The 13,789-nt window shown below is 41.0% G+C and overlaps 1 protein-coding gene across 18 annotated transcripts in view; it reads left to right on the top strand.

Annotated features, from left to right (window-relative positions):
* ANK3 (ankyrin 3) overlaps positions 1-13,789 on the top strand; it is a 374,109-nt gene that overhangs the window by 333,308 nt on the left and 27,012 nt on the right. For 15 of the 18 annotated variants that reach the window (XM_055793683.1, XM_055793688.1, XM_055793692.1 and 12 more), the window contains 2 exons: positions 1,568-1,649; positions 6,011-8,587. In XM_055793683.1, coding sequence (XP_055649658.1) covers positions 1,568-1,649; positions 6,011-8,587 — 2,659 coding nt within the window. Of the gene's footprint in view, positions 1-1,567; positions 1,650-6,010; positions 13,712-13,789 lie in introns of all 18 variants that reach the window. The other 3 variants (XM_055793700.1, XM_055793699.1, XM_027785924.2) reach the window with 2 other exon arrangements.

Genomic DNA, 13,789 nt, shown 5'->3' with positions numbered 1-13,789 from the left:
ATTATATATTATGAAATTAAACCAAGCATTGAATAATGGCAGTGTAAAATTTAACTCGTTTTCTTCTGAAAAAAGATATAATTATATATATCAGACCAAGTCCATTTTTGGCAAAATCAAGAATATTTTAGTGGATATGATGTCTTCTCTTGGAGTAACACTGCCAATGCTTTGGTAACTTCTATTTCTGAGAAGGAAAGAAATACTGCTGAGGCCACAGTAGTGGCCTATAATATTTTACTCCTGAAAATAAACTGGACTCTTCTGACAAAGCCAAATAGCCAAGGGCAATTTCTAAATATCATACCCAAATCTATTTTCAAATAAACCTTTGACACTTGCAGTTTAAAAATCCACTGTTTGATGCAAACTGCAACATTAGATTGTGAAGAAATTGAGTGGATTTTACTTATTAGAGGTAGCTATAAATGAGATCACTTTCTAAAAGAATCTACAGATATGTATCCGATTTACCTAGCAGCAAAATTTTCTTCTCTTCCTGGTGAAAAATAACTAGCAGTAGCCACCTGCTGATTAAAATAATAATAAAAACCAAAAATCAAAAAACAAACCAAAACATTTCTTACATGTTAAAAGATAATAATAGCAACCACATCACTTTGTCTCCACAGGTTTTGTTCCCAGTGAGCTATTATACAGCTATAACAATAGTTTTCTTTCTAAACAAACCATATTTTTAGCCACATAATCCAGTGAGCTGATCTCTAAAGGACTTTTAATATTTAAGACTTCGCACCAGCAGCTACGTCACTGAATGCAGCGACTTATGATGCAATTTATTAGTTAACGATATTAGTCTGCTTTCTAATCTGCATCTTTGCATTTTGTGCCTATCAAAAAAATCCTCTCCCATGCCTTTTTTGTCCTTAATGTATTCACTTTAAAGCCAGTGTACATCGTGGTGTATGTGCTTTCAGGAAAAATTAATCTGGGGAGAAATATTTGATAGTCTAAGTTGTATTCTTATAAATGTTCTATGTCTGTATCTGTAGTCTTTTGTGTTGATCTCCTGTTTCCAGCCAAAGATGGTTTATTTTATAGAGAATGAATACTATCATGCTATTTCTAGTAGTGTGAAACATTTTATAAAGTGATAACGGGATAGGATAGTATTGAGATACTTTAAGGCAGGATCATGAGGTACATCTGCTGTCTAAGCTCTTCTACCTCGTAAGCAGAGACATTGTAAGCAGGAATGAACCCATGGGGTCATCTTCTAGGGCTGCAATTTCTTCCCTGCTTGCTCCAGAAGGGTAGTCATCCACAGCAGGTTTCTGCCACCTCCAGTAGCCACCCTCCCTGCTCCACAGTGCCTGAAAGTCATTACATGGCAGAGGGGATGGGAGACCGGCTCTGTCCCTTCCCTTCCCTGCTTGCCCAAATTTGGCTTCAGCATGCCTTCCCGAAGCTGAACGGAGACATCCGTTCTCCCCTGTGGGGATGTGTACGGCAAAATGTGGCCCATCACGCTGAGGCTGATGATTGTTCTCTTCAAATGGGGGATAGTGATACTAAAGGCACCAAATAGTATTATGTTTTGTTGCAGACGGAGAAAGCTGACCGACGCCAGAACTTTGTCTCCCTTGCTTTACGTAAGCGCTACAGCTATCTGACTGAGCCTGGAATGAGTGAGTTGCTCTTACCAAAATACTAAGCCATATATGTATGATTTTTCATAAGAAGAGACATTTTTTCTATAAACGTTGTATTTGGTGTCACTCTGGAAAAAAAAAAAAAAAAGAAAAAAAAAAAAAAGAAAGAAAGAAAAAATCCACCCATCTAAACCAAAACTCTTGGATGGTCTGTGAACTCTTGTGTTGTGAGAGCTTGAAGAATCCTGACTGGCAAGTGACGTGTTAGTTAAGTAAAAAGATAGTAATTTTTAAAAATGCCTTGTAGCTCCAGAGTAAGAGGATTGCTTTCAAAAAGAGTCTGTTCCTCTTCCCTTTGAAAGATCAGAGAAAGCTGCTGTAGATGGGAATGTTATGCAAAAGTTCAGCAAGGCTGGAGAATGCCATTCAGATAAGTGCTTAAATGTTTAGATGCTTAGCCAAAATGGACTCTCTCATATGTTATATTTTCCCTCTTCTTTCTCCTCCCCTTCCCTTTTTCCTCTGTTCCCTGCAGATGCTTTTTATTCCCTGGCACCACACATTGCTTTCTCTTAAATTTATGTTCCTCTTGACCAGACCTGTGGCATTCCCTTTCTTCCCTGTTAAATACAATAATTTATTTGGCTTAGCTTTTCTTCCCTCACCTCTCCTGTCTGAGGTTGAGTGCTACTGTTCCCCCATTCCCAGGCTTTTTCTTGCCTTTTTTTCCCCCTCGTGACTTCTCAGTTGCTACCCTGCAACAGACCCTTTGATATAGTTCCATAAAACCCATAGACAAACTTTCAGGTCTTGGGAGTTCCCACTGGATGGCTGCTGTTTAATTATTCTATAAGATCTGTGGCTTCTTTGGATCAGATGTGCTCCAGTATATATTACACTTCTCAGGCCTGGAAGAAGACTTCAAACATATAATATCTGAAGAAGCTATCAGATCTGCTGAGACCTCTTGATGGACTGTTAAGGTATCATCAAAGGCTTGGTGGGAACTGAGAGAGAGGGAAAAGGAAGTTGCTTGAAAGGAGTTTGATATCTGTGTATATTGCTTACAGTTAGTTTTTCAGGCCTCATTAGGAAAAAAACCCAAAAAAACCAAAAAACCAAAGTGGTCTTATTCACCAAAGGTCCATTAACTCTCATTCGCTAAAAGTTAGAGGGGGAAAAAGCAAACCCACTTGAGCTGTACTCAAAAAAAAGATGGATTAAACCAGCAGAAGTTCCTGACCATTCTTTAACTATTCCATCCCTTTTGACAATGGTTACTACTTAAGGCTGTGAGCTGCTCAGAAGGGGTATGCAAAAATGATTGTGTTTGCCAGGAAGGACTGTAGACAGCCGTTTGGCCATCAGCCTAAGCACCATCTCCTGCGCGCACATAGCATGTAGTCAGCAACTGCCACTACCACCTGCACCGTGCTGGTGCTAGGGGAGGATGTGGACTTGGAGGTGCAGCTCTTCCAGGGAGCTTACGCTACCCAGCACACAGCCAGGGCTGCTGCTGCGGCTGCTTTACACCGCAGGGTGTTTGCTCCAGTGATTGTATCTGAGTGATGAACCTCTACCTACTTCCAGTGAATCTGATGGCACGGCTCCCGTAGTTTTGGTAGCAGCAGGAGGTGTTCTTACTCACCCAAGCTCCTGTGTGAGTGCATATGCACACATACAGACCTTTTTACCTCCGTACCCTTGCCAGTGCTGGTGCAGAAGAGAGCAAGGCAGCTGGGATATTCCCCCTGCCGTCCTGTTCTTACCCCTACTGAGGGAAAGGGACCAAGGAGTTCTGCTGTTCCCAGGAGTGAGGTCCTCTCAGGAGCACTGCGGTGTGTTACACCTACTCTGCCCGCTGTTTCCTTGCAGTTGAAGAGGAGCAAGGCTGAGCGGGGGCCGCACGCATGGGTTCATTCAGTGCCTTCAGTAGTTTGGTGCACGGAAGGTAGTAACTAACATCTGTTTTCTGATAAAATCTTGGATGCAGAGTGATGGAAACTGTTAAAGCCAAGAGTGTCCAGTAGCCAAAAAAGGCTGTTATATAAAACCTCTCTTTAGTATATTATCTCACTCTAAAGTCTTGCACAGTTGTGGGGATTTCTTTGCTATTTCTAAATAGTAAAACTGCCCAGTTCCCTGCTGTTTGAGCTATGTCATAACTGCACACACTGGTAAATTACTCAATTTTCTTTGTACTGGTTCTTCTTCTCATATGCAATAAGGAACACAGAAGAAGTATCCTAAACATGTCTGAATCCATGATTTAACAGGAGAAAGAGAGGAGCCTGCTTGCTTGATTGCCTCACTAGCTGGTTGTGATAGACGGGCTCATCACAGCACAGTGGGGTCCCTGTAAAGACATTTCCAAACACAAACCACTGAACAAGTTATTTTATTTTCAGAATGATTTGGGGGTTTGTTTCGTGGACTTGGGAATGTATGAACTTTAGGTGAATGTTAGCAGCTGCTGCTAATTAATCTCCATAATAAAGTCTAGCTCATTTAATGAAGTACACTATGTTTTCTTCGGGGGGTGGGGGGGGGGTGGGGGAGAAGCATATTTGTGCTTAAAAATAAAATTGCAAGGAAAAATGAATGTTTCTTGCCATAGGCTGTGCCAGTCAGGCCTAGTATTCAAGCTCTCTTCAACATAAATGTTCTCATACTGCAATATCATCAGCCATCCATGCTGCCTTCTGGGCTTCAATTGGCTTCTGTAGGACCAGCACATTTCTCCTTGCAGGATATGGACCTGTGTTATACTGAATATTCACTATTCTATAACAGTGCGTGTGCTTTGAGTTTAACAGTTTAGTATTAGCCTTGTTAAGCTTCTTAACTGTAACTAACTTAACTGTAACTTAATTTTCAGTAACTGTAAGTTACTGTCTGTCTATAAGACAGATCAAGCAGGTTTGACAAATTATTAGTGTAACTCCAGTGAAAGGTATGTTGAATAAGTTGTTTGGATATTTTAGCTCCACTTCTAATTCCAACTTCAAAGAAAAAAAAGCCCTCTAAGTTACTTTCAGTGTCAACTCCCTGAATGTTATTGCTGTATCAGAGGATATGTATGCTGTAATGGGATTCCCAGAAATACTGTCTTCTGGCATGAGTACCTCCTGTGATGCAAAATGTCGTTGGTGATGATTTTGTTCGAAATGCTTATAAGCAAGCTGAGTGTTCTGGGGGATGCTAACAGTTAACAGGTTTGTCCTTGCCAGGAAGTTTTTGCATAATACATTGTTCTTTGACTGCTTTTCTAATGTTACCTTTTGAGAAATGTAAAGTTGAACAGGTCTGTCTTTGAGCTGATACAAGAAATCTCCTCAAAAGGTACCAAGACACTACATCTTGTAGAAAAAGTGTACTCTTCTTTTAATGGCCTCTTGTGAAATGATCTTGTAAGGTTTACATATTTGTGCTTAATATAGCATACAAAATGTATTAATCTATGTGCTCGTTTTGACATGATATATTGTGCATGAATAAAAACTGATTCAGTTGCTTTGCTTGCTCACGTTTATCATATATCATACTTTCCATATTTCATGTATGACATATGCTTCTTACAATCATTTCATGTAAAGTTTTACTTTAGTTTTTACCAAACAAAAGGAATATTGCATGAGAAACAAATGCAAAAGTTCCTTTTCTTTCTTTAATTTTATTATTTTTTTTACAATATTGACTCAGAAAAGCTCTTGCTCTTATTGGCTTTATGAGTGTGAAGCATATCCGAATTGTGCATGGGAGATACAGATTTGAATTTATTCCAGTTGCTTCACAGTTTGCACATCAATTGCCTGTCACTTAAAGGAATTTTGGGTTCTGCATGAAATAGTTCTGAGCGGTTTAAAAAAAAATTAGCTATCTAATGTCCTTTTATGCAAGTTTATATTTTGTATAGGTTCAATATCTGAACAGAACAACAACAACTGAAATTATTAAAAGGATAATTCTAATAGTTGCGCAAAGCAGACGTACCTAAACAGGCAAAATAGAACTGATATGAAAATTTCAGAAATAGCACATCAGAAAGTCAATAGGAAGTAAGAGAAGTAATTTTGATGTGGCTTTATTTTTACCTTATGGATTCCTTCTTTGTGTTTTTTGTTCTTCATTCTTTGCAGATTTGGTTGCTATGTGCTTTCTGTCTTTAATTTCATGTTGCTTTTTGGTTTGGACCAATCATCGGTATATGGCTCATTCCTATTTTTTTCTTTCCTTTTTTAAATCTTCTTTTGCCTCCTTCATCCTAACTCACGCAAACAATTGTACTTGCTTTTTGTAATATTACAACGTTTACTGACCTATTTTCTTCTCTGGTCTCTCTGTTTTTCAATCATTTTTGTTGATTTTTATGTTTGATTTTAATTTAACAATTTAAGAAACAGTTGAACGGAGTGCAGGAGCAACAAGATCCCTACCTGCTACTTACTCATACAAGCCATTCTTTCCAACACGGCCATACCAGTCGTGGACAACAGCTCCAATTACAGTGCCTGGGCAAACCAAATCAGGCTTCACTTCCTTATCAAGCTCTTCCTCTAACACTCCTACAGCTTCCCCATTAAAATCAATATGGTCTGTTTCTTCTGCTTCTCCAATCAAATCCACATTAGGAGCTTCTACCACATCTTCAGTTAAATCTGTTAGTGATGTAGCATCTCCGATTAGATCATTTCGGACAATCTCTTCACCAATAAAAACTGTGGTTTCGCAGCCTCCCTACAATATACAGGTTACTTCAGGCTCTTTCGTCAGAGCTCCAGCAGTCACAGAAGCTGCTAGTCTGAAAGGGCTGGCATCCACTACCACATTCCCCTCTCGGACATCTCCAGTGACTACAGCAGGGTCTCTCTTGGAGAGATCATCCATAACCATGACGCCTCCAGCATCCCCCAAATCCAACATTAACATGTACTCTTCAAGTTTGCCACTTAAGTCGGTCATCACATCAGCATCTTCACTTTTATCGTCCCCTCTAAAGTCAGTGGTGTCACCTGCTATGTCAGCAGTTGATGCTGTTTCATCCTCTAAAGTCATGATGGCCTCGTCTCTCTCGTCGCCAGCAAAACATGTAGCTGGGCACACAGATGTACCATTGCTTAATGGATCTGTGTCACCTCTGAAATACCCATCTTCTGCCAACTTAATAAATGGATCCAAAGCTGCAGCCGTTTTTCAAGACAAGATTGCTGCAGCTGCACATTCTGCAAGTTGTGCTGCTAACGCAGTTGCTGACACGGCTGAGAGAGTGTTTTCAACAGCTACAACAATGTCATTTTCTCCACTCAGGTCATTTGTGTCTTCAGCACCATCAGCTTTCCAGTCAATGAGAACTCCTCCTGCAGGTGCTTTGTACACAGCCCTTGGGTCAATATCTGCAACTACCTCATCAGTAACTTCATCAACAATAACAGTGCCAGTATATTCTGTAGTCAATGTTTTGTCTGAACCAGCATTAAAGAAGCTCCCAGAGTCGTCTCCACTTACAAAATCAGCTGCTGCGTTACTGTCACCTATTAAAACATTGACTACAGAGGCACGCACACAGCCTCCCTTTAATCGAACTTCATCTCCAATAAAATCATCCTTGTTTTTAGCACCCTCTGCTCTCAAATTGTCCACACCCTCTTCTTTATCCTCCAGTCAGGAGATACTGAAAGATGTTGCTGAAATGAAAGAGGATCTAATCAGAATGACTGCAATATTGCAGACAGATGTCACAGAGGACAAACCGTTCCAACCCGAGATACCAAAAGAGGGTAGAATTGATGATGAAGAGCCCTTTAAAATTGTTGAGAAAGTAAAAGAGGACTTAGTAAAAGTTAGTGAGATTCTGAAAAAAGATGTGTGTTTAGAGAGTAAAGGGTCGGCTAAAGTATCCAAAAGTGATCAAGGACACCTGTCCGAGGATGACTGGGTAGAGTTCAGTACAGAGGAGATTGATGAAGCGAGACAGCAAGCTTTGACAAGCCCTCCTATGTCTGTTCCAGAGAAGGTCCAAATTAAAACTAAAACCATGTCGGAAAAGGATTATAGCTTGTCAAAAGTTATTGATTACTTAGCAAATGATATTGGTAGCAGTTCATTAACAAACATAAAGTACAAGTTTGAAGAGGGGAAAAAAGAAGGTGAAGAGAGACAAAAACGCATTTTAAAACCAGCTATTGCTTTGCAGGAACATAAACTTAAAATGCCTCCAGCCTCCATGAGGCCTTCAACATCAGAAAAGGAGCTATGTAAAATTGCAGATTCCTTTTTTGGAACAGATACTATTTTAGAGTCTCCAGATGACTTTTCTCAACATGATCAAGATAAAAGTCCCTTATCTGACAGTGGCTTTGAAACGAGGAGTGAAAAGACACCTTCTGCCCCACAAAGTGCTGAAAGCACAGGGCCAAAACCACTTTTCCATGACGTACCCATCCCTCCCGTCATTACAGAAACGAGAACTGAAGTAGTTCATGTTATCCGCAGCTACGAACCATCGTCTGAAGAAATTCCCGAGCAGAAAGCAGAGGAGCTACCAGCCTCAAAGCCTAGCCCTACATTTATGGAGCTGGAGCAAAAACCTGCTGGATCTATTAAAGAGAAGGTTAAAGCTTTTCAAATGAAGGCCAGCAGCAGCGAAGAAGATGACCATAAGTGTGTCCTTAGTAAAGGTGTCCGAGTAAAAGAAGAAACGCATATCACTACAACAACTAGGATGGTTTATCATAAACCTCCATGCACTGAAAGCACGTCTGAAAGGATTGAGGAAACAATGTCTGTTCATGACATAATGAAAGCCTTTCAGTCTGGACGTGATCCTTCCAAAGAACTGGCAGGTCTGTTTGAACATAAATCATCAGTAACTTCCGATGTTAGCAAGTCTGCTGAAACTTCACCACAACATGCAGAGAAGGACAGCAAAATGAAACCCAAACTGGAGCGAATAATAGAGGTCCATATTGAACAAGGTAATCAGGCTGAACCTACTGAAGTCATTATTAGAGAAACAAAAAAGCATCCAGAAAAAGAAATGTATGTATATCAGAAAGACTTACCTCGGGGAGATATTAACTTAAAAGAGTTGGAAAAACATGATGCTTTTCCTTGTTCAGATGAACAAGGTCAGCAAGAAGAAGAGGAGCTCACGGCCGAAGAGTCACTTCCTTCTTATCTGGAATCCTCTAGAGTTAACACTCCTGTGTCCCAGGAAGAAGACAGTCGCCCTAGTTCTGCTCAACTCATGTCTGATGACTCTTACAAAACACTGAAGCTTTTGAGTCAGCACTCAATAGAATACCATGATGATGAGTTGTCAGAACTAAGAGGGGAGTCTTACAGGTTTGCTGAGAAAATGCTTCTTTCAGAAAAGCTAGATGTGTCTCATTCTGATACTGAGGAGTCAGTTACTGACCATGCTCTACCCCTTAGTGCAGAGTTACAGGGGTCTGATAAACGATGCAGAGAAAAAGTAGCTACTGCCCCCAAAAAAGAGATTCTCTCCAAAATCTATAAAGATGTATCTGAAAATGGTGTAGGTAAAATGTCTAAAGATGATCATTATGATAAAGTGACAGTGTTACACTACACTGGAGATGTTAGTAGTCCAAAACATGCGATGTGGATGCGCTTTACTGAGGACAGATTAGACAGAGGTAGAGAAAAGTTGATGTATGAAGACAGGGTGGACAGGACTGTTAAAGAGGCAGAAGAAAAACTGACTGAAGTATCACAGTTTTTTCGGGATAAAACAGAGAAGTTGAACGATGAGCTACAGTCTCCAGAGAAAAAGCAGCATAAAAAAAATGGCAAAGAAATACATTCTAGCCAGAGCTCTGCCAGCAGCAGCCCTGAGAAGGTTCTGCTCTCTGAATTACCGTCGTCCGGTGACGAATGGAGTAAGGTGAAGCAGTATGCACATGATGGGAAATGTTTTCCCAAGGTGGATGAAAGAAAGGCATCCAGTTTGCCCAGCAGTCCTGAAAAAAGGATATTTGTGCAACCTGCAGAGGACTCTAAACAAACTATGGAACACAAAGGAAGTGCTCAGCAGACTGGAGTACCTGAGGTTTCACAGACTGGATTTCAGCTGAAGCAATCAAAGCTCAGTTCCATTAGGCTTAAATTTGAACAAAGTATAAGTCCAAGGAGTAAGGACGTGACTCAAGAAGAAAAAAAGCTGGATGGTCAGTCCAAAATTCCAGTAAAGAAATCGCAAGAAAGTAAGTTACCAGTGTATCAGTTTTATTCCAGAGAGAAACACGCAAAGCAAGTAGAGGTCATTGATGGGAGCACAGCCTTACAGAAAGAGGTGAAAATACAGGAAGATTTTGTTCCAGGTAAAGCAAAAGCTATCGAAGACTTCCGTGCTTCAGATGCACAAAAACGACCTGACATGAGTAAAGGTGTGGTGCCAGAATACTTTTCAGAACCACAGGCGAAAGACCTGGTGTACGGCTCAGACTCAACGGCGAAGGGACACTGGGACAAAAAGATCTATAGGACATGGGAAAGTCCTGGAACTTCTAATCATCAAACACAAAAAGAAAAACTGTCACATGTGCTGGTTCCAGATACAGTAAAAGAAAACCATGTGGATCATGCTGAAACTAAAACTGACAAAAAAAGTGAATTTGCCACTGTGACAGAGCACAAACTGGCAGCAAATGGAATTCATTCAGAAGAAGTGAAGGAACTGACTGTCAAATCTCCCTCAAAAAGGGTTTTATACAGAGAATTTGTTGTCAGGGAGGGAGAACGTAATGGTGAAGTGGCTGATAAAATATCCAAAAGAAAAGAAGAAATTGCTGTGTCCCATATTCCAGTCAGAATTGTTGAGGAGAAGAGAACCATGCTTGATGGTGTCTATGAACTTTCAGCTAAAGTATCCCAATCAGCTGTGATTAAGGAGAAAGTTGAGAGGCAGATTGATTATATGGAAGACGAAAAAATAAAGTGTTCAGAAATCAGAAAAGTTACCAAGCAGCAGAGCTCAATAGGTCTAACTCCTCCCATTGAGGAAATGGAGCTATCCCCTAGCAAATCGCCAGATTCTTTAGAATGTAGTCCGGGAAAGGAATTTCCTTCAAGTGAGTTAGTTGACCCCGGTGCCAGCGATTACTTGGATAAAGTTGCACCACTAGCAAGCACTGAGGGAGTAAAAGAAATTAAGACCTTGCCTGTTTATGTCAGTTTTGTTCAAGTAGGAAAGCAATATGAGAAAGAGGTGCAACAAGGAAATATTAAAAAAATTGTCAGTCAGGAGAGTAAGACAGTACAAGAGACAAGGGGGACATTTTACACAGCTAGACAGCAAAAGCAACCTCCTTCTCCACAAGGTAGTCCAGAAGATGACACACTAGAGCAAGTGTCCTTTATAGATAGCTCTGGTAAAAGCCCTTTAACACCAGAAACACCGAGTTCGGAGGAAGTGAGTTACGAGTTTACATCTAAAACACCCGACTCACTAATAGCTTATATCCCAGGCAAACCCAGTCCTATACCTGAGGTATCTGAGGAATCAGAGGAGGAAGCAGAGGCTAAGTCAACATCTGTAAAACAGGCAGAGATTGAGGAACCACATACTGACAAAGTGTTACCTAACCATATAAATAAGGACTCTAACAAAAGACCCAAAGGTAACAGAGTTGCCTACATTGAATTCCCTCCTCCTCCTCCACTGGATGCAGATCAAGGCGAGTCAGAAAAGAAGCCTCGTTATTCCACTGAAAGTGAAATGGAGATGACAGAAGTGAACTTGCAAGATGAACATGACAAATGCCAGCTGGCTGAACCCGTAATAAGAGTACAGCCACCATCTCCTGTGCCACCAGGAGCAGATGTCAGTGACTCCAGTGATGATGAATCTCTCTATCAACCTGTCCCACTTAAAAAGTATACATTCAAACTGAAAGAACTGGAAGATGACCATAAAGAAACCTCAAAACCCAGAGGCCCTGAAAAGATTGAGAAACAGAAAGAGTTAGGACATCCCACTTCTGGGAAACCTAATGAGTTTGATGTTGGGCTTGAATCACCCCAGAATGATGTAGTGCAAAATGGGAGTAACAATGACCAGTCTGTCACAGAGTGTTCCATAGCAACCACTGCAGAATTCTCCCATGATACCGATGCAACAGAGATTGACTCTCTTGACGGTTATGATTTGCAAGATGAAGATGATGGTTTAACTGAGAGTGATTCTAAACTTGCAGGTCCGGCAGTTGAAACCAAAAAGGATGTATGGACTACAGAAGGCATTCTAAAGCAGACTGATCGCTGCTTTAGCCAGAGTAAGCTTGAAGTCATTGAGGAGGAAGGCAAGGTAGGCCCTGAAGAAGACAAGGCACCTTCGAAGGGTCCAGCTTCAGAAAAAGCCGGAGATAAGAGCGAACAGAAGTCAGGGGCACAGTTTTTCACTTTGGAAGGAAGACACCCTGACAGGACTGTATTTCCTGATACGTATTTCAGTTACAAAGTAGACGAAGAATTTGCAACACCTTTCAAAACGGTGGCCACCAAGAGTCTTGACTTTGATCCGTGGTCCAATAATCGAGGTGACGATGAAGTGTTTGAGACTAAATCAAGGGATGATGAGGCTAAGCCATTTGGTCTGGCAGTGGAAGACAGATCTCAAGCAACAACACCTGATACAACTCCAGCCAGAACTCCAACAGATGAAAGTACGCCAACTAGCGAGCCCAACCCCTTCCCATTTCATGAAGGGAAGATGTTTGAGATGACTCGCAGTGGTGCAATTGACATGAGCAAGAGGGATTTTGTTGAAGAAAGACTCCAATTTTTTCAGATTGGTGAGCATACTTCTGAAGGGAAGTCAGGGGACAAGGGGGAAGGGGATAAAAGTACAGTCACTGCCATCACACAGCCACAGGCAGGGGACAACACTGTAGAAACAAACCTAGAGAGACCAGTAGAAACAACAGCAGTTGAACATAAGCCCATCATCCAGGCCAGTGGAGATTGCATGGAACAAACACTTGGTAGTAACTCACTGGAAAAATCATCGGCAGCGGTAAATGCTTCTAAAGTTGATCCCAAATTGCGCACACCAATTAAAATGGGAATTTCTGCTTCCACCATGACTCTGAAGAAAGATGGCCCTGGCGAAGTGACAGATAAGATAGAAGCTGTGATGCCAAGTGGTCAGGGATTAGAAAATGAAACTGTAGCAGTGATTGCGAGTTCAGCTTCTAGCCAGACAAGCTGTAGGCAAACAGAAAACACTGATTTTCCAAAAGATAATTTTAATAACAACAACAATTTGGATTCATCTGCTGTCCCTACAGATGATATTACCTGTAATGTAGTGCTAAAAGAACATTTGGAACCAAAATGTTCCCTCCAGAAAGCTAATCAAGCGAAAAGCACTTCAGGAAAAGGTACAGGGACAACACAAGGACACAGAGTAAGAGATAAGCAAAAACCACATGGAGAGCAGCAAAAGTCAACAGAATTAGTAGGGGCTAGAGGAAAATCAAAGCTTCCTGTAAAGGCCAGCTCAGTGAAAGAAGTCTTTTCACAAAATAATCTCCAAAGCAATACAGGGAGTAAAGTGAGAGGGGCTAGTAAGCCTGACAAAGCAAAACAAAATAATTCTTCTCCCTGTCTAGAAGCAAGGTCTAGGATTCCTGTAAAAAATACACATAGGAGTAACCTAGCTAGAAGAACTCCAGCCCTGCCAAAACAAGAGCAGGTAGAGAAAGAAAAACCAAAACCGCTTCCTTCTAAATTACCAGTAAAGGTAAGATCTACCTCCGTCACCATGACAACAGTTAAAGTAAGGAAAAATCAGCTTAGGGAGGTATGTAAACATTCTATTGAATATTTTAAGGGAATTAGTGGTGAGACATTAAAGCTTGTGGATCGTCTATCTGATGAAGAGAAAAAGATGCAGTCAGAGGTCTCTGATGATGAAGAAGACAGTACATCAAGGAACACATCCTTATCAGAAGCTACTCAAGTTTACCAGCCTTCCATTACATCGAAGTCTGCTAGAGACATGAGAACAGAGGCAGCATCTATAAAATCAAAGATTGAAAAGGCCGACAGTGAGAGGAGGAGGAGTAAGAGGACTGGTGAGAATGAAGGCAGTCAGGTTTCTGGAGCTCTCATGGCTCACCTCGTGGAGATCAAGCCTAGTTTGTAAAACTTTC

Source organism: Falco peregrinus, chromosome 1 (genome assembly GCF_023634155.1).
Source record: "Falco peregrinus isolate bFalPer1 chromosome 1, bFalPer1.pri, whole genome shotgun sequence".
Lineage (NCBI taxonomy): Eukaryota > Metazoa > Chordata > Aves > Falconiformes > Falconidae > Falco > Falco peregrinus.
Note: the sequence above shows the minus strand (reverse complement) of the source record. Positions and strands in the feature narration are given on the sequence as shown.